The sequence below is a fragment of the Triturus cristatus genome, chromosome 4_2 (assembly GCF_964204655.1).
Source record: "Triturus cristatus chromosome 4_2, aTriCri1.1, whole genome shotgun sequence".
NCBI classification, from domain to species: Eukaryota; Metazoa; Chordata; class Amphibia; order Caudata; family Salamandridae; genus Triturus; species Triturus cristatus.
The window spans coordinates 509,131,855-509,153,317 of record NC_140586.1 but is presented as its reverse complement, the minus strand read 5'-3'; the positions used below and the strand labels follow the sequence as shown (position 1 = coordinate 509,153,317).

Here is a 21,463-nt window from a genome sequence, read left to right as displayed (position 1 = left end):
TTTTTATGGGGACAAAACCGGTACTAAGAAATGGAAATTGAGGGTAGCTGACTCTATAAAAGGAAGAATCTAACTATTGATAATGTGCAAGCTTTTAAACATTTATGTTTCTTGGTCCATGTTGTTGCTGGTCTAGCTGTGAATCACCTTAATATGTACTTTATTTTAAGCATATTGAATAAAAAATAAATTGATTTTGAATTGGAATAGCTAAATTCCTTATTAACACTGCTGTGATCTTTTGGGCACATGATGTGTAATTTTGTGATGATCCTGCGCAAGACAACACACAGAGAGATTGATGAATATAAGAAAGGCACCCACCTGGCTTCCATTACAGCTGCACCATAGAGTTCATAGAAGGGGGAGAACTGATACACCTGTCGTGCAGTCACTTCAGTGATTAGAGCGCCACCATCTCTGGGCTTCATCTTGTAAGTAAATGTTGCAGCCCTTCTTAGATTCTTTACCATCTATAAAAGTATAGAAGCACATAAAATGATCATGGAGAGTTACGATATTGAAAAGTCAAATTTTAGTCTAGATATGTGAAATGAATGTACCTTTTGCCAAGAATCGCTTTTCTCCATGTAAGCCATGCCAATGTTCTTTTCCACTTTATCCTGACAGTTGTTCAGGTCTATGGATTTCACAACGATGATTCTATCTGTTCTCTTGTCTTCTTGGATCACATACCTTGTGTGGCAGACACCGGTGACACCAGACTGTGGAAATTAGCAGAGACAATCAAAAGTGGCAGGCGGTGGTCTGGGTCCTTATATGAACATATTCAGAGAAAGTAAGATTTGCCAGTTATCAAAGGTTTCTGCTGTAAGTAACCCGATCACTTGATTCAACCTACTGATCTGCAGGCCATGACAGCAATGGGTGATCTCTTGATTTGCTGCAAGCTGAATGTTCTATGAAAACCATCTAGAATTAATGTTACTGACTCTTAAAGGAGGACACCATACCTCTTTCAGATGTGTGGGTGATACAAACAAGTGTCATTACTTCCCTCTCATTCTATCGAGTCTGTATCAGTTACCCTCAACTGTCTTGATTATAGTAAAATAGGGTTAGCATCTCCATCATGAATGTTGCTTAAACTTTGGAGTCTAAGTAGGTCCAGGTCCACCTCAGTCGTGCACTTTGGAAATTAGAAACACATATTTTTTGAAAGCGCAAAACTCAAAGAGTACCTTGCTACCTTTCTCTTCGTATGCAGGAAAAAAGTTTCTCTGCAAGTTTTCTGCTTTAAATTATTATTATTAAGTGCATTAGTCTGATTGACTCCATAAAAGTAAACAAAGACTACAATTCTTAGAACTAACTAGATTGGCAAAACACAGATTATGTTCTGCCAATGTGAAACAAGATGGAACCAATACATTAAGACAGTCTTTGCAGACGTGTCTTTATCACTCTGGAGATAAATTGTGAGGACTTCCTCTCAACACTGTTTCAGATGGTCTAAATATTTCCTAGAATGTTGATCGACAGTTTTATACTTTATAGATATCATCATCACACAACACCATCTATGAACCTAGTTGGAAACAATGAGAAAGCATCCAAGGTGTTGTTAACCAGGCTCCCATCTAACATCAAATGATGTCATGGAAATTATAGGAGGTGTAGATCCTGGACATTGTAAGTGAAGGTGAACTTTTACCAGACAAATTTCTTAAGTTTTGGAAAGAAATACGATTTTCTTAAACTAACCATTCCAGAATGTTTCTCGGCAGTTCAAAGCAGGCCAAACTATAGAATCTCACAACAGGGAGCCTTTACCCCACTTCACAGGTGGCTTTATACATTTGTTCATGCCACTTAAATATATATTTAAGAAACTATTTTCACATGGTGTCACTAATGGTTCTCAATATTACTTACAACTGTTTTAAAATAATAGACACTAACCTCCTGCAAGTCATAGACATTTTGTGTTTTCTTGATGGTGACCTGCAGCATGTTCACGATTCCTCTGTAAATGTTAAGTATAGTTTCAGAAACACCATCAGGGGCGTACATGTTTCCTACACGTCCATTACTGTACTCAAACTTCACAGGTCTGCTCAGCTGAATAGCAATACTTTGTGTCAGCTTTGAACAGCGAGTGAATGGATCCTTGGGCCAGATGCCATTGTATTCTTTGATTTCTGGAGATGTGATCTGGAAAATAAATTAGTTATATTTAGGGTCTTTGAAAGGTATTGCTATGTATCATGAAGACAATACCATTAGAAACTAAGATGCTGAGTGCATCCTGTAGAATATTGAGTTTCTTGACTTACACATAATGTGTGCACCTATGTATTACACTGTGTACCTATGTTTTACACAGTGCACTACTGTCTGTAATACTGATCACATACACATTCCCACCACATTCTGGATGCCTTTCCCACTCCAACTCAATTGAAAACAAAATACATGTTATCTTGTCAACATCCCACAAACCCCTCAGCATTACCCAACCCTTCAACTACTAAATATTGAAAAATAAAATACTGGTGTCCTGCCATATATCCACATCGCCCTCTCTTTATTGCCCCTCCCAACTACACCCAAATATAGCAAATGCACTGTCTGGTGTTCTGCAATCCTGTTCCACAACCCTTTGTTTCTTCCCCACCCTCACCTGAAGCTGTGCTTTAGGGTAGGCGCAGTGCCAGTAGTGGCTCTCTGAAAGCCACATCAGCACGTAATGGAATCCCCTACCCTCTGTGGGTCTCTGCAGACCTGTAGCTGACCACAAAGATGTTGGCTGGGGAGTGAAGAGCACGACCTGAGTTCCTCCACCTTCCTCAGGTTTATGGAGACCCAACAGAAGTGGGAGAAGGCCAGTGAGGAAGAAGAGCATTATATGCCATTCTGCTGCTTCGCACAATCTCTTGTGACCTGGGTAAGGTGAAGGAACACCAGGAAAACAAGCACAACTAATGGTGACATAGCAGAGAAACAACAACTTAATGAATGAATGAGTGAGATTTGTTTGTCGTACTCCGAAGAGTGTCCCAGTGCTAACAGGCATATTCCAGTTACTCAACCCCACAGCTGAGAACTTACCAGAATTTAAGTTTTTGGGGAAAGTGAGCTCAGAAGAGATCCAGCACAAGTCTCGAGGAAGCTCAATACAGGCCTTAGGAGCCAGGAAAGAAATGGCTTTGCCACCCCTTGAGATATGCTTGCCGCGACGGATAACCAAAAGTGAAGGAAAAGTGCAGCGCTCTGGAGGGAGTAAACTGACTGAATCTCTCTGCCAAATAACCTGGACTGGAAAGGACCTCTGCCCTTTGAACCATCGCTGTGAACTTACTATTGTGATATCAAAGCAGCAAATCATTATTGTCCGGTTGGACCCAATATATTTTTTTGTTGTTGATATTTATACTTGTGTTTGGCCATGGAGTCAGTAGGTCTTTTATCATTATGAAATGTACAGATGGAACACTACTGTCTTCTAATGAAGAAGATTAAAACTAATATTAAAAAATGCACTTGCTGTTAAATGAAGAGTAGTTCCACGTGCAACGTTGGCGAAGTCTAGCATATTAGTTTAACTTTTAAAGAAAATGCTATGATTGTAGGAGACCCTCCTCCCACTGCACCCCCTGTGCCACGTCATCACTGAGTGCTTCACACTGTGCTCATTCCTACCTTGAGGAGATAGGCCTTCTGTGCGAATCCACTGATCTCCACCTTGCAGTTCAGTTTTATTCCAGATCTGGCCAGGCCAGCCTCCGGTAATCCATTCAGGATAATGGCCTCGTACTGGAAGACGTAGGTCTTACTTTCACTGAAGATGGGTTCTGGAAGAAAACATAGAGCTGAGCACTGAGAGAAACATTTCACCTGGCATTGACTCAAGATAATGAGATGCAGTGAGGCAAATACAAGTAAAGACACCACTTATACCCAAAAAGGTACATACCATAGTTGGACTGCTCGCTGCCTGTGGGAGGAATACCAAACAGGAAAGGTGAGAAGCAGCTTAGAAAGAACCAGATTCATAAAAGGTTAACAGTATATTGAAGGTCAGTACATAAAATAAATGAGGCTTCTTGTCATTATCCTACTATTCACCCTACCCAGGCATCTGAAAGAAACATTTAGCCTTAGTAATTTGATAGCAAAATATATAGAGGATAAAATCAAAAGAAACATTTTCTATTCATCCCCACAAGTTTCCATTGAAAAGAGCAGAAGTGCAGCTTACCCACAAGAGCAACCAGAAGGGCTAGGATGATTCCCCTCATGGTGGCGGTGAATGGAGGTGAGTGGTTGTGCTGTTGCTTTTATAGCAGGAAAAGGGGAGTGTTTGGCCACTTACCAGCTTATTTTAGCTGATGGGACAGTTTTTTTATCATTCACGACAAACTTTGTTTTCACCTTTAATGATATCGATCTCCAGCCGGAAATAGAGATGCAGAAAGGCTTGACATAGCTAGTATTATCTTACATATTGTGTACACTAAAATAATTCAAATGTACTTTTGTAAAGATGTATCAAAAAGTGATTGATTGTCAGACAGTGATGAAAGAAATGAATATTTGGTTATGCTGATGAGATTCACTGGAGGTTTTTGGCAGGGATTACTGTACACCTATGAAAGGTTGTGGTGACCTTGCTCTGGTCATTCTGACTCGACCGACATATCTTATCTAAATGATAGTGAGTCTCAGCACTGAGCAAACTACATGATTACATCAGAGTAGACAGTTGTCCACAAGAATGTATTATGTTCCACTTTGACGGATGTGTGTGAATGCAGTGATGTACTGTGACACCTTCCTTGGTTTATATATAAAATTAATGTGTGGATTAATGCTGCATGCTCATGAATCTGTCACTTAGTGCAGCTGCCTCTTTTTACACGATAAGGCACAGACAGTGAGGTCACTGCTGTAAGGCAGACATGATATATAGAAAGCCCCCTATACCTGTCTATATATCTGCATCTAAGTCAGACTGTAGTCATAACATTGCCACTCCTCTGTAATAGAAAACAGCATCACTCTCAAATGAACGGATTGCTGTGCAGTTGTGCCAGGTAAACAGGAGTGTTGTTTCTAGTGGGCAATGCGGCTGGCTTGGATAGGAGGCCATTGCATTTTCTTCAGTATGAGGAACGTGGTCTAAGTTCTTCACACACGTGATGAGATGAGGAGTGGTAGTGTGTAACCTGCATCCAGGGGGGGCGGGCCAAGGTTTGAAATGTGGTCAGTACCAGGCTGGAATGGTTGAAGTTATGATGTTAGTTACGCAAAACAATGCCTGGGGTAGCAGATATGATATCACATACTTTTAATACCCAATGACATCACATGAGGTTAAGCCACATGACCTTTGATCCAGATGATGGTAAGTGCGTGTCATTAAAGTTCATAGAAGCAACCCATTTTACAGGGACATAGCCTATTTTTCCTATTTTATGTGCTTTCAACATCCATCCAGTTAGTGAAAAACTAAAAATATCAAGGAAACCTATGTATTTCTAAAATGGAAACAAGATATGGAGTTTAGAAGAAGTGGTTATTTGTACATCTCTGAATTTGTGGGTACCCACACTAGCATGTGAATTAGAGGGCATTTTTCAAACATTTGGAAGGTAGAAATGCATAGAAAGACAAATTGTAATAACACTTGTTCTACTGTTCTGTTTTTTCCTAAGTCTCCCGATAAAAATGGTAACTCACTTGTGTGGGTAGGCCTAGTGACAGTGACAGGAAATGACTGAAAATGCAACGTGCACACATCAAATGTTTCCAATGAAAACTGACCCTTTTTTTGCAATGTGTCTAGCTGTGAATTTTGGACCCTAGCTCATCCAGCAGCTAGGGAAATCTAGCAAACCTGTACATTTCTGAAAACTAGTCCACACACAACACCAGAAAAAGTGCTAGTCCACACACACAACCAGCCAAGCGCGAGTCCACTCGCACCGCCAGCCAAGCACCAGTTCACATTCACCACCAGTCAAGCGCCAGTCCACATTCACTGCCAGCCAAGCGCTAGTCCACACACATCACTAGCCATGTGCCAGTGTACACACACCACCAGCCAAATGCCAGTACATGCAGACTGTTGGTCAAACTCTACTTCACACACACACATACACACACACACACACACATAAACTGTTCTAGCAATTTACTATTGTCCTGTGTATGAGACTGAATGGGGTATGACTGATATGAATGTACATGCTATTTTAGTATGAGTGATGGTTGGGTGGCTTTATTTGTATATATGATGTTATGTAATCAGTCTTTGAAGTAAAGAATTATGTTATTTGTCACAATATTTGTTTCTTAAATCATTGTTATTCTGTTTTATAAGTGCTGAAATAAAAATTCACAAAATAATTTGTGATCCTAAGGATCTTGGCTCATTTAATCAATTTTCATAAACCATAGGATTTATGCTCTATTATATATTTGAGGGCGAGTAGAGTTTTACTTTTTGTCTTTGTTTTTACCGCAGGCTCTCTCTCTCCCTATTGTTCACAGGGGCCCTCTTGTTATCAATACATTTATATTGTCCTGTATTATAGTTTTTCAGAAAAAACATGAAGGCTGAAACTTGTAGGCCGACACCCTCGACGATAAAAGAAAAGAAAATAACATTGACAAAATGCCATGACTAACGTAAGATATTATTGGTTGACATGGCATTTCCATCCAGATTCTTGCTGTTTATAGCTCCAACTTAATTGCTTTGCAGTATTCATTGTTTTTCTCATTCCACAGCTGGATGAAAGGAGCTGGGAGTTTTCACCCCATTTCCAAATATTCCACAGACTTTAATTTTCTATTAATAGTTAAAAGCTGATGTAGGGACAGAATTGTTGAATTTCTAGTTAAGGTAAAAAATGTTTATGGTGTCCATTATATTCCTGCAACTTTACTGCAGGCTCAGTGTCAGGGTGTGCAAGGGGGCAACCAGCGTTCACAAGGCACAAGCCAGTGGTAACAGCAGCTACCACTGGCGACCCCTATATGACATCCATGGAAAGGTTTAACTTTTGTCAGGAGTGAGAGCTTGAACCACGCTGTTTTTGTTTTCACTCATTAGGTGTTTCAAGTAAATGTGGACTTCATTAACAGAGTGCAGCCCTTATGATATCTGCCCACTCTAAACTCTGCCACGCACATTTTGGTTCATATAATTTCAGTTATGCAGCAAATCTGGCTCATTGATTGCATATTAAGGCTAATCATTTGAGCAGAAAATGTTGTAACTGTGTTTCTCCTTTCTCTCCCTCCATGTTTCTGCGTTTCCTCTAATATTGTTAGGCCCTCTCATTGGCTCTGTATTATCGCAATTCCCAGCATTGTGGTATAAAAGGAGGAGAGGGGTTGTTTGCAAATAAAAAAATCACCAAAGAAGATCACTGAGGATTGGAGTCACGAACGTTTAATTAAAGGGATGATGTTTTGTGGCCTTTTTATAGCTTTTCTGCCCAACATTGTTGCCACAACATCAGGACCATAGGGTCAGATTTATGGTTTGGCGGACAGGGTCATTGCAACCGAATAACCTATTCACCAAACTCTCATTCTGCCTACCTAATTTAGAGACAGGCAGACACTATCCTTTCTGTTGAAGGAACCCCTTTTGGCTCTGTTGATGGGAAGCTTCCTCTGATGTCCTGATGGAGTAGGGACATTCAGAGGATGGACATTACACTAATCATCCTATTTAGGATAGACAATGTAATCTCCTTTTTTCCTGCCCATTACCACCAGGTAAAACCTGGCAGTGAATGACAGACAATAGTAATAATAACCCTTAGGCCCTGTGAGAAAGATCTCAGGGTGTGGGGGCCATTAGCTTTTTGTTGTTCAGAAAGAAATTCCCATTCAGTTTAATAGTTTGGAGGAACTGATGGCAACCACCGACAAAACATTTTGCACCTAGAAGGAAACTTCTGTGATGGCAGTTCCTCTCAAGGCACAATGATGACCACTGGAGTGGTGGTCTTTTCTAAACTGCATTGTATTTTCCCTCTAGCACAATGCAAATTAGGTTGCTGCACTGCGTTGCATGAAAAAATTGTAAATCCACTTTTAGGCTTAGGTGTGATTCATTTGAGTATACTCAGACTGTCTGGAGCACACATTATATGTTCCCACACACAGTAGCAATAAATGTATCAATCAATCAATCAATCAATCAATCAAATAATTTGTAGAGCACACTACATACCCGCAAGGGTTCCAAGGCGCGGAGAGGGGGGGTGCTGTTGCTACTGGTCGAACAGCCAGGTCTTGAGTTGTCTCCTGAAGGTTAGAAGGTCTTCGGTTTGTCGTAGGATGAGGGGGAGGGTGTTCCAGGTTGTGGTTGTGGCGGCGTGGTGGGAGAAGGATCTGCCGGTTCTAGAGATGTGTGGGATGGTGGCCAGGGAGAGGTCTGCGGAGTGGAGTTTCCTGTTGGGTACGTAGAAGGAGAGTCGACTGTTGAGGTAGGCTGGGTCGGTCTTGTGGAGTGCCTTGTGTGCGTGGATCAGGAGCTTGAAGGAGATTCTTTTGTCGACAGGGAGCCAGTGCAGGTTCCTGAGGTGGGGGGTGATGTGGTCGCGGCGCGGGACGTCAAGGGTGAGGCGTGCAGAGGCATTCTGGATTCTTTGCAGTCTGTTGATGAGCTTGGTCGGGGCGCCGTCGTAGAGGGCGTTTCCGTAGTCGAGTCTGCTGCTGACTAGGGCCTGGGTGACTGTTTTTCTTGTGTCTGTCGGGATCCATCTGTAGATCTTGCGGAGCATACAGAAGGTGTTGAAGCAGGTGGAGGAGACAGCGTTGACTTGTTTGGTCATGGTGAGTTTCGAATCGAGGATGACTCCCAGGTTGCGTGCGTGGTTGGTGGGTGCAGGGGGTGTCCCCAGTGACACCGGCCACCAGGAGTCGTCCCATGCTGTGAGGTTAGGCCCGAGGATGAGAATCTCCATCTTGTCTGTGTTCAGCTTAAGGTGGCTATCCTCCATCCATTCGGCGACTGCCTTCATTCCCTGGTGGAGGTTGGATTTGGCGGTGAGAGGGTCCTTGGTGAGGGAGAGGATCAGTTGCGTGTTGTCGGCGTAGGAGATTATGTTGAGGCCGTGATGTCGGGCGATGCCTGCGAGGGGCGCCATGTAGACGTTGAACAGCTTCGGGCTGAGGGTGGATCCCTGCAGGACACCGCAGATGATCTTGGAGGCTTCGGATCGGAACGGGGGGAGGCGGACTCTTGGGTTCTGCCGGAGAGGAAGGAGGAGGTCCAGTCCAGGGCCTTGTCTCAGATCCCTGCGTCGTGGAGTCATGTGCGTAGTGTGCCGTGGCAGACGGTGTCGAAGGCGGCGGAGAGGTCCAGAAGGGTGAGGGCCGCCGTCTCGCCGTTGTCCAGTAGGATCCTGATGTCGTCTTTGGCAGCGATGAGGGCGGTCTCGGTGCTGTGGTTGCTGCGGAATCCTGACTGGGAGGGGTCCAGGATGCTGTTGTCTTCGAGGTAGCAGGTGAGCTTGATGTTGACTATCTTCTCAATGACCTTCGCTGGGAACGGAAGCAGGGAGATGGGCCGGACGTTTTTGAGTTCGCTCGGGTCTGCCTTGGGTTTCTTCAGTAGGGCGTTGATTTCGGCCTGCTTCCAGCTCTCAGGGAAGGTCGCAGTCTCGAAGGAGAGGTTGATGATGTTGCGCAGGTGGGGTGCGATGGAGCTGCTGGCTTTGTTGAAGATGTGGTGTGGAAAGGGGTCAGACGGCGAGCCGGAGTGGATTGTGCCCATGGTGTCTTCGATGCTCACGTTGGCCCAGGTTGTCAGGGGGTCATGGTCGGTGGGGTGCGGTGGGTCTGGTGTGTTGGGGCCTGTTGGGGTCGTCCGGGGTTGAAGCTGTCGTGGATGCGGTGGAAGAAGGTGGCGAGGGAGTCGCACAGGGCTTGCGACGGCGGGATGTTGTTGGCGTTGGAGTTGGGGTTGGAGAGTTCTTTAATGACATTGAAGAGCTCCTTGCTGTTGTGTGCGTTGTTGTCGAGGTGGTCTTTGAAGGAGGTTCTGTTGGTGGTCCTGATGAGGTGGTGGTGGTTGCGGATGGCGTTTTTGTGGGCTGTGCGGCTGCCTGGTGACTTCTCGCTGTGCCATATGTTCTCCAGCTTCCGGCAGGTGCGCTTAGACGCTAGGAGTTCCGGGGTGAACCAATTGGCTCTCTTGCTGGTGTCTTTGAGGGTTTGTTTTTTCAGCGGGGCTAGGGTGTTGACGCAGCCATCCATCCATCATCTGAGGGTGCGTGAAACCATCGTCGGGGTTGGTGGGGTTGGTTGGTGGGTTGAGTGCGAGGTTTGTCTGTAGTTGTACTTTGGTGATTTTGCTCCAACAGCGATGGGGGATCTGTGGGGTGAAGTGATGTGTGACGGGTTTCTGAAAGGTGAAGTGGATGCAGTGGTGGTCAGTCCAGGTGGGTTCGGAGATGTGGCTGAAGGAGACGTGGGGGCTTGAGGAGAAGATGGCGTCGAGCATGTGTCCGGCAATGTGGGTCGGCATCATGATGAATTGTTCCAGTCCGAGGTTGGCGAGGTTGTCTATCAGGGTGGAGGAGTTGCTGTTGTTGTTGTTCTCCAGATGGAAGTTCAGGTCTCCGAGGAGGATGTAGTCGGTGGAGGACAGTGCGTGCGTGCTGACAAAGTCGGCAATGGCGTAGCAGAATTGTGGTCGGGGTCCGGGTGGTCTGTAGATGAGGTTTCCTCTTAGGGTGGTCTTGGGGTCCGTGTGAATCTGGAAGTGCATGTGTTTGGCAGTGCTGAGAGTGTCATCGGTGTTTGTTGACACCCTGATGGTCTTTTTGTGGACGATGGCGATTCCTCCTTTGACTCTGTTGGTGCGGGCGATCTTGTATCCGTCGGGGATGGCGATGTCTGGAGAGGAGGCTTCCTTCATCCAGGTCTCGGTCAGGAAGGCGACTTCTGGTGATGCGGTGTCGAGTAGGTCCCAGAGCTCGACGGCGTGTTTGCGTGCGGAGCGGGTGTTGATCAGGATGCAGTGGAGCTTGTTGTGTTCTGTCGTGGCGGGAGTCTCTGTGTCTTCGATGTAGGAGAAGCTGCAGTTCTGGCAGGCGATGGGGCCATGGGTGCGCTTCGGGGTGGCCCTGCAGCAGGTGGGGGTCCGTCCTGGGTTGAGAGCGATGAGGGTGCTGGCGTCGTATCGGAGGTGGTCTTCGTGGTTGGTGCGGGGGCCAGGGGATCTGGCACTGGGCGCGGTCCAGGCGCGGACGGGCTCAAACAGGCTTGCCTTAGGCGGGCCTTTGGTGCTCCAGCGGCGCGGCTGCGCAGCAGCTGCCATTTTAAGGGGAGGTGGGAGGGAGGAGCAGCTGGGAGGCGGGAGGTGGGTGGCAGGGGGCAGCGAATGGGCACGGGGGGCGGGGCCGCAGGGGCAGCAGCAGCGGGAACTGCAAGGAATGGGCATGGAGGAAAAAAGGCAAAGAAGGTTACACAAGAAAGGGGAAATAAAATACAATGGTCAGTGGGGCACAGAGGATTACGGAGGAGCAAGGGACAAAAGTAAGCTGGTATACAAGAAGGGAAAATATAATGGCCAGTGGGGCACTGAGGATCACAGGGCACAAAACACTAAGAGCGCTGGTGGAGCTGCAGCGGGGGGGGGGGAGCGACCTACCTGGCAAGGTCATGGGCAATGTATGTATAAAAGGCAAACATTCTCATCTTGTGATATGGACTACAAGATCCTAGTTTATTGTCAAGTTAGATATACAGTTTGTGCCTTTGTAAGATGAATAAAGAGAGTTCTAATGTGCTGCTGTAAACAGATGTGTAGATCTTGTCATGTGGTGCGCAAAATATATATTAGGGTCTTTTTAATAATGAGACAGGCAGTATTGCAAATACGGCCAGTTGATGATAATATTTTTGTCATAGGCAGATGCAGTGAGTGTGGAAACAGCAATCATGTTTCTTTCTTTTTTTTGTTGTCCTCATTTACAAATTAGAAATGTTTCTTTCCAATTGGAGAGGGGCTTGGCTACTCGGGGGATTCCAGCCATCTCTGAGATTCCCAAAGAGACAACCTCAAGTGAACCAGGCAAACGGAGGATTATTAACGACCTGAGAATGACTCCTCCATCCTGCCATGATCTTAATTATTTTATAATCATTGGACATTCAATAGATATTATCTAATGATTATTGTTAACCCACTCTTCCCAAGCCACCCAAATTACCGCTCATTTTTTTTGACAGACTGCTACTAGACTGTTTACTCAATATACAGACCTGACACAATCCAGCTATACTGGAGCTATAAGAAATACCCATTTCAAGCAGGTTTCCCTTCTTGCGAATAATATTAAGACAAATAACAGTTGTGCATGCTGTTTTATAAGTTTAAATTGTAACCCATCTCCTGGCACGACCCCAAAAATAGCCAAAGCAAGGCTTACACCGATCTCTTTTCCCAACATTTCTGAGATAGCCTTACCAACATCTTGCCAGAAGACCTGGATCTGAGGACACTGCCGGAACATATGTACATCTTCAGCATACCTCGTAGAACCCTTTGAACAAGCTTTTTGTTCCTTCACCTCCTAGTTTTGACAATCTTTTAGGGGTCCATTACGCTCTGTGGACCGTAAAATTATGAGTTCTTCTGTGAGGTGCAGCTATAACAACCGACCATAGAGTGAGTATCAATACATGTTAGAGGTATGTTACATCTATCGTCTGGAGGTCTCTCTTCCAGGACTCCTCAGGAGGTGCTGAAACCAAATCTTTCCCCATTACCACTAGGAAACTTCTTTGAATTGATGAAGGGGCCCCTGCAGTCTATTTTCCCATTCTTCGTTTCCTTCCCCGTTTTTAGCTAAGATGTGTGCGCAGCTCAATAATTGATAAAACTTAAACTTTGATAAACTTTGGTTTGTGATAGTATTTAAGGTCTCCCAGTAAACTATTTTGTTATCCTTCAGCAATTGCCCCCATTTATTTATTCCTGCTTCCATCAATGGGACAGCCAGTTTATCCTGTAGGCAATAAGGAGTCCCTGGGGAATTCCAAAGAGGTGCACTGATACTGTTATAGGGATCTTCAACATTCTTCTGATCTAGTACCAAAGCTCACTTGCCGCTCTTAATACCTTTAGTTGAACACTGAAAAAGTTTTAGTTGACCAAATTTAAAAAGAAAAAAATCACCACCAAAAGGTAAGTCTTTTGTCATTGGTTGAAAACAAGGAGAAAATAAGCTGAGTTACATAAGAGAGGTCTTATATTTTTTAGCTGGAAGGCCCAACAGTATAAACGAAAATCGGGCCCCGCAATGCTTCCTTCTAATTTAGATCTTCAAAGTTTCTTCCAAGTGATCCGCACTCCCTTGCAGGACCAAATTAAACTTGTAATTTGTCCTTGTAGAGTTTTTATAGCTTTTAGTTTAAATGATAACAGGATTGTATCAAAAATAAAAGTACATTTTGGTGAAACAGAAATTTTCACCAGATTAGAACGGCCTATCATTGAGAGTGGTAAACACCCCAAGACATTAACAAAGTTCTAGTCTCCATCATTGGCCATCTTGGTAAGGTCTTGATTAACTTATCCCGAGATATCTTATCTCTTGTTTTATCAGGGGGTTATTTAATTGAGTATTCCATGACATGATCTCGTTTTTTTGTGGATTAATTTGATTACCAAAGATCCCCTCAAAATCAATTAAAATTTGCTCTAACAGGAAAGGTTTGAGCAAAGTCCCTTGAAAAGACCATCAAACCGTCAGTGTATTATGCCACTTTTTTGTTTTGTTTTATATAGTGCGAACTAGACCCAAGACATTGGGTATCAGAGCGTTTTATATGAGCACCAGTTTTGTTATAGAAGGACACATTCATTTTTGTTGGGCACATGGAGATTAAGTGATTTGCCCAGAATCACAGATTGTTGAGCATTGTTGCCAAGACTCGAACCCAGTTCCCCAGATTCGAGGTCGACCACTCTAACCATAAGGCTACTTCCTCTCCCACACATGGCAAGATATTTTGATTTGCTCAAGTTTGACATGCTACGGGTTTGATATATAAATCAAAAAGCAAAGGGGATACGGTTCACCCCTCTCTTGTCCCTTGCTCTATCTTGATTGACTTAGTGAGGGTCCCACTAATTAAAATCCTCACAGTAGGCTTCCTATTTATGACACTGATTGATTTAACAAACTTCTCACACAGACTGAATTAATGAATAGTTTAAAGTAAGAAAGACTAGCTTACTCTATCAAATGCCTTTGCAGCGTCAAATGTAAGAACAGATAAAGATAAGCTGTCTATTATAGCTAGATCAATTGCGCCTATCAAATCATTTGTTAAATCATGCAGCTGACGGCCTTTAATAAAACCCTTCTGATCAGCCTGAACCAGAGAACCGATTACTTGCTCCAACCTCTTTGCTAGAATTTGCGCATACATTTTACAATCACAATTTAGCAATGAAATTGGTCTGGAAGACTCACAAAGTTTAGGATCTTTATTTGGTTTCAGGATTAAGCTAAAGGCCTATTTGTCCCAATACTTCAGGCTCAGTAGATCCATAAAAATTATTCCATCTATCAACTTAGCCAAAATGGCCACAATTTCCTCTCAAAGAGATTTGTAACACTCATTGGGAATACCCTCCAACCTGGCAGAAATGCCTCTGTTTAGGTTTTCAACTGCTGTCTTAAACTCCTATAGAGTAATTTTCTGATTAAGCGACTGTGCTAAATCATCACTGAGCAAAGGCAGTGCTATAACATTAATATAGTCTTTTAACAGTGTCTAAGAGGCTGAAAGGTCCTCCTTATATAACTCTTGAAACAAATCTGTGAATACTTGTTCTATTTCTATGTTCTTTGTACAGCCCCTCCCAGATTCTTTAGATACTATTTCTTTTATTATATTTCTCGTTTATTCAATTTGTGACTTCCAGGCAAGAAGCTTCCCACATCCTTCTCCGTATTCATAATGGGCTAATTTGCTGACCTCCTATTTTTTTCCTAATATACTGTCATAGTAGTCTGCTAAGGCCTGTCTTGCAGTTTTAATTTCATTGTCTTTATTAGCCTGGTCCTGCTCTTCCTGTTGCAAGACTCTCTCACTCAAAGCCCTTAAGATGTCACCTTCCAGATCCTTTATCTTGTATCTAGTCTCCTTATAATTTTTTTGCTGCAAGGCTGACTACTCTACCCCTAATATAGGTCTTGTAAGTGTCCCATATTATATGTGTTGGAGCCGAGGAACTATTAACTTGAACAAATTCCATTGTATCTCTCTTCAACTAAGATATTACAGTTGGATCCAATGGGGATCTATCAAAAGTTCACCTACTGTGGGCAGACACCTTATCTAATTGTAACTCTAAGAGAACTACTGAATGGTCTGAGAGATGCTTGGGGATATAATCCACCTTCTAAAACTCGATTAAACAACCTAGTATCAACCAAAACAATTGATTCTGGAAGCATGACCATGCCTTCTATTGTGAAAAGTAAAATTTTGATTTCCACTAAACCCCTTTGTTTTTAAGTCTATCTCACTGCATTTACCCCTCTCCACAGCTAATATTATATTACATGATTTCAGAAATGTTCCCACTCTTTCTAAACCACAATCTCGTTTCCTACATACCGCGCTTGCAACTGCTAAAATCTGTATATTAAGACAATGGAAATCTTCCACTCCACCATCTCAAGAGTCCTGGTTATCTGCTATGATTCAAAATGCTTCGCATGAAAGGATTATATATAATATTCAAGATCAACTAGAGTTATTTTCACAGATATGGAATCCTTTTTTACTTTCTTAACATGTTTGTATTTGTTATCATTTAGTTTTTAAAACTTGATTGTGTATGCTTTTTCACTCTTTCCTTTATATATTGTTATATATATTTATTGTCCTAGATAGCATAATATTAAATATTGTTTTATATATGAATTTACTTTTCAATCTCTATCATATGATCCTTACCCTTATTACTTGTATTTGAGTTTTCTTGTTTTTGTTTAATGATTCTGAAATGCTAATAAAAAATTTCAACACAAAAAAAAAAACCTTTGTTTTAACTATCTAAATATCTTTTAATCCTAGATCTTCCATCATTATCTTAATAAACCTTTTCATTTTTGGAGAAGTAGTACACTCCCCTTCGGTAGATTTATCACGATTAGGATTCAGTAACACTTAAAAGTCACCTCCCAGAATTATTGGGGCTTTAACCTCCGAAAGCTGATAAATTAGGGGTTTCAGGGGTGTGACATCATCAATGTTTGGCCCATAATTTATTTATTTTATTTTATTTTAGGAAATTTGTTGAGCGCACAAATACCCGAGGGTGTCTCGGCGCTGAGTGTCCACTATGCTAATCCATGAGTAGCTATTGTTTAAACAGCCAGGTCTTTATCTGTTTACGGAAAGAAAGAAGGGAGGTACAGGTTTTGATGTGGCTTGGAAGACTGTTCCATAGTTTGATAGTGGTCACTATAAAGGACCTGTCTCCCCAGGAGACCTTCTTAGTCCTGGAAACCTGCATAAGACCGGCAGTAGAAGATCGGAGGGATCTGACAGGATTATAGGGGCAGAGTGCGTCCTTTAAAAAGGCAGGGCCTTGAGAGTGAATTGCCTTATACGCAATGCAAAGTGCTTTAAATTTGGTTCTTTTCTTCACTGGCAACCAATGAAGCTGTTCGATAGTGCCAGAGATGGAAGTATACTTGGGGGTAGCCGTGATCAATCTGGCCGCAGCATTCTGTACCAACTGTAGCTTTTTTAAAACTCCTTCCTGAGCATTGACCAGAAGCGCATTACAATAGTTCATGCGAGATATAACTAATGCACTGACCAAGGTTCTGGCCATGCTCATAGGAAGATAGAGTAGGAGTTTTTTGATCATTCTCATGGTGTAAAATGAGGATGATACTACCGCATTAACATGGTGCATAAGAGTGAGTTTAGTATCCAGTAAAACTCCCAAATTTCTTGCCTTAGTCACTGGGGAAGGGGGTGGTCCCAGAGCGGCCGGCCACCAAGTAGGTGACCAAGCTGGGGAGAGATTGCCAAACACCATCACCTCCGTTTTGTCGGAGTTAAGCTTCAAGCAATTTGTGGACATCCAATCAATTATTGCTAACATTCCCTGATTAAAATTGGACGCCACTTCATCTCCATTTTTATTAATGGCTAAGACAATCTGAGTGTCATCAGCGTAGGATGTCACCGCCAGGTGATGGATTTTTATGATCCTCGCCAAGTCCGACACATAGATGTTAAATAGTGTCGGACTTAGCGAGGATCCCTGGGGCACACCACAGGGGAGAGTAAAAGGAGGTGACTTGAAATTGCCGAAGGCGACTGATTGTACTCGATCAGTGAGAAAAGAGGAAATGAGATCTTTAGCACCACTTGTAATCCCTGCCGCTGTGACACGGTCGATCAAGATAGAGTGATCGACCGTGTCAAAAGCTGCCGACATGTCCAACAAAATGAGCACTGCTGATCCTCCACCATCAAGTGTCATCCTGATTTCATCAGTAGCCTTAATAAGCGCGGTTTCAGTTCCGTGTCCCTTTCGGAAACCAAATTGTGAATTATCTAGACAGTTGTTCTGGTCTATGAAATCTGAGATTTGGATGTTCATAATCTTTTCCACAATTTTGGCGGGAAGAGGAAGGCAGGCTATAGGGCGATAATTAGCGACTATAGAAGGGTCTAAGAAACTCTTCTTGATAAGAGGTTTGATAGTCGCTTTCTTCCAGATGGAAGGAAAGATGTTGGACGAAAACATGGCATTAAAAATTTCTGTGAGTTTTGGGCCTATGATATCTGGAAACTTTTTGAGAATGGAAGGGGGACATGGATCTTCCGGTGAGCCAGAGTTCGTGTTAGAAATAAGATGAGATACCAGTTCCAACGGAACCTGAGTAAATTCCTGAAAGGAACGAAGGGGGGCTGGGTGAGGCGGGTTGGAGCGTGCCCAGGAAAGAGGCTTATGATCATTAGGAGTGGAAGACGGGTGTCCAGTACTGGTTGTGTGAGCCTTGAATTGGGTAAAGATATCAGTCACTTTCATTTGGAAGTGATTCGCCAAGGAGTCACAGAGCTCCTGCGTAGCTATGATGGGAGTGGTTACTGCTTGCCCAGAGAGACGTGTTACTACCTGAAACAGTTGTTTAGTAGAGTCATGTGCAAGATTGATTTGGGTGCTATAGAATTTACTTTTTTTCCGAGATGATAAGTTGCTTGTAGTTAAACATCATGGCTTTGTAACAGGATTTTTGATCTGGGTCGTAATCTCGTCCCCATCTACGTTCCTATCGTCTACATTTTTGTTTTTCCTGTCTAAGAGCGTCACTGTACCAGGGTGAAGATTTAGAAGCCCTGTTAGTAGATTGTTTCTTTAAGGGAACTTTCATATTGACAGTGTTTTGTATCCAGTTGGTATAATTGTTGGCTCCTAATTCAGGATCAATCACAGTAGGTGGCAGAGAAGTTAATAATGATGACTGAGAAGCGGGATGTCAATGCTTTTCCATGCTCTAAATTGATTAGTGGGTGAGGGAGTTTTGGCCAGGGCGGGAGTAGATTTTAAAAGAAAATCAAAAAGAATGGCCGAGTGATCAGTCCAAGTGAGAGGGAGAACATCCTTCATCGTGAGTGATGTATCACTAGAGAAAAGACCGTCCAAAAGGTGGCCCGCAGTATGTGTGGGACCGGTAACTAATTGAGGGAGTCCTATTGCATCCAATTCGGAAAGAAGGGCTACGGTGTCAGGGTTACCCGGTAATTCGAGGTGAAAATTAAAATCGCCCAGAATGGTGTACTGGTTTTCACCTGCCAATGGTTCTAATAGAATGGGTAGATTGGCAAGAAAAGGACTGCGAGGTCCTGGAGGACGGTAAATAAGTGTGCCTTTAAAAGGGGGGGCATGAGGAATGGAAATTGTAAAAGAAATGGCTTCACAGCTTGTAATGGGGACGGCCTCAGTTCGCACTGTTAGATTGCTGCGATTTATAATGGCTAGTCCACCACCTTTTTTAGGGTGTGGTCTGTCCAATCTAATATTCGAGAATCCTTCGGGGGTTGCAATGACAAAGTCAGGTCCACAAGAGAGATCACCCCAAGTTTCTGTAATGAAGAGAAGATCGAGCTTACAGTCCTCAATGAAGTTAGAAATCTCATATTTGTGCTTGGGCAGGGAACGTGCGTTCATTAGTGCTGCCACACAAGGTTTAGGCAATATCTTTTTTTTTTTTTTTTTTTTTTGAAACCGTTTATTACAGAATCCAAGAAATATACAAAGATGGGCCTACAACCTTCAGGCCGGCCGCTAGCAAACAGAAGGAGCATGTAATACAGACAATAGAACGCACGCTGCGGCAAAAGGGAATTCACAGGAGTTGAAAGAGGCGTTGGCAGCCACACCATCCGGACCCCACACGACGGTTTCATTTTTATATAAATAACAACAAAAAGCAAGTCCACAAGGCAACCCACAATCAGAAACAACAGCATGTGCTCCCCTAGGGGGGGGACCCCACCGATTCATAGGAATATCGAGGGGGGGAATAGGTCAGGACGGGGACTAAGTAAACTCATTGCCCAGAACCGGGAAGACAAACAGGCTAAGGAGACGGGGCCGGTGACGGATCAGGCAGTAGCGGCGGGGTACAGATTCCCCCACGGTAAGCGTTCCAGGGGCCCCATACTTTCACCCATGTCCCAGGCTTACCTCTCGCAACATACACCACCTTTTCCCGAAACATACACCAATCCATGTTGTCCTTCCACGCCGAGACAGTCGGCGACCTCTGGGAACCCCACAGTTGCGCAATGTCACGTTTGGCCACCATATATCCCAGAGTCGCCCACCACGTCTGCGGCACTGAGTAGTCGGTTGGCTCCCATACATTCAAAAGACATCTCCTCGCCTCAGGCAACAGCGGCACATGCGTGACTACCTGCAAAACCTCATGCACACCACGCCAGAATCGCACCACCTCCGGGCATTCCCACAGAATATGGAGAAAGGTCCCCAAAGAACCACACCCACGCTTACACAACCCGTCCACAGCATAGCCCATACGCATCAGCCTCGGCCCCGTAACATAGACCCTATGGAGTATCTTGAGCTGGACGAAGCGAAGGCGGGCCGGTATGGCCACCTCTTTCGGGGAGGCCACCGCAGACACCCAGTCCTCGTCATCCAGCTCCAATCCATCAGCCCCCCACGCCTCACGAAGGCCGGTCAGCAGTCCCGAACGGTCATTGATGAGCTTTTTGTAAATTAATGAAATCGTGCCGTCCGGGACATGCCCATCTAGCACTCTATCCTCCAGAGGGGAGTACTCCGGGATGGAGGCAACGTCCGGAAATACGGAGCACAACGCATGACGGATCTGCATATAACGAAAGTACTCCCTGTCCTGCAGCTGGAATTCTGTCTGCAGCACATCGAACGTTTTGAATCCCCCCTCGTCCAGAGATCGCCCACCCTGCTGATGCCTATCATGTCCCACTTCTCAAAGCCCTTCGAGGTCCACAGGGAGCCCAGCCGCTCAGATGCGTATAGTGGCGTCGCCCGGGTCAAGCGATCCTTCCACCCCATCGCCACGTTAGCCGTGTGCCACACCCGTACCATGACCCTCGTGGGGCCCGTCAGCCGCGCGTCATGCGAGCTAGAATAAAGCGCCCGATTATAGTCACCACCCGGCAGTAACATTTTATCCATCTCAAAGGCCGGGTTTAGGGCGGGCCCGTAAAGGCCGTGATTGATCGCAGCCAGCTGGGAGGCCCAGTAATATCGCTTGATATCTGGGAGGGCAACCCCCCCGTCGTACCACGGGAGCGTCAGCTTCACCAGGGCGATACGCGGCCTACCCTCCCAGAACAGTCGGCACTGCAAACTCTCCTCCTCGCGAAAGTAGCGCGCCGGGACAACGTCCATTGTATTCTGCAAAGCATACAGGAAACGTGGCAGCGACATCATCTTAAACAATGCTGCCCGGCCGAGCGGCGAGAGCGGCAAGCGCTTCCAATGCGCAACGTCCTCCTTCAGGCGCTGGAGGGGGGGAAGCAAGTTCTGGCTATATCGGGCCTCCGCGTCCAGGGTAATGAAGACACCCAGGTACCTAAATCCCCGCGGGGCGATCTGGATAGGACAACCCCGCGGAAGGATAGGATCCTCCCCAGAGAGGACATACACACACGATTTAGCCCAGTTGATGACCAGGCCGGAGTTGAGGCCAAATGAGTGCAATACATCAACCAGTACTATCAGTGATTTACGTGGGGAAGCCAGGTACAGAAGAATATCATCAGCGTAAAGAGATACGCGGTCCTCATACTCGGGGGTCCATCGGAGACCACGAATAGAAGGTTCCCACCGCAGCCACTCCGCCAGGGGCTCCAGGGCAAGCGCAAAGAGGAGCGGTGATAATGGGCAGCCCTGCCGCGTGCCCCTGCC

General features: G+C 44.6%; 1 protein-coding gene across 1 annotated transcript in view; it reads right to left on the bottom strand.

Annotated features, from left to right (window-relative positions):
• LOC146834632 (vitellogenin-A2-like) overlaps positions 1-4,270 on the bottom strand; it is a 64,091-nt gene extending 59,821 nt beyond the window's left edge. Inside the window, exons 1-6 of the mRNA XM_085602103.1 lie at positions 4,223-4,270; positions 3,938-3,958; positions 3,664-3,815; positions 1,924-2,175; positions 564-725; positions 325-473 (exon numbers count right to left, since the gene is read on the bottom strand). Of these exons, the coding sequence (XP_085458229.1) occupies positions 325-473; positions 564-725; positions 1,924-2,175; positions 3,664-3,815; positions 3,938-3,958; positions 4,223-4,262 (776 nt within the window). The 5' untranslated portion in view covers positions 4,263-4,270. The remainder of the gene's footprint in view (positions 1-324; positions 474-563; positions 726-1,923; positions 2,176-3,663; positions 3,816-3,937; positions 3,959-4,222) is intronic.
• Positions 4,271-21,463: the final 17,193 nt, after the last annotated feature.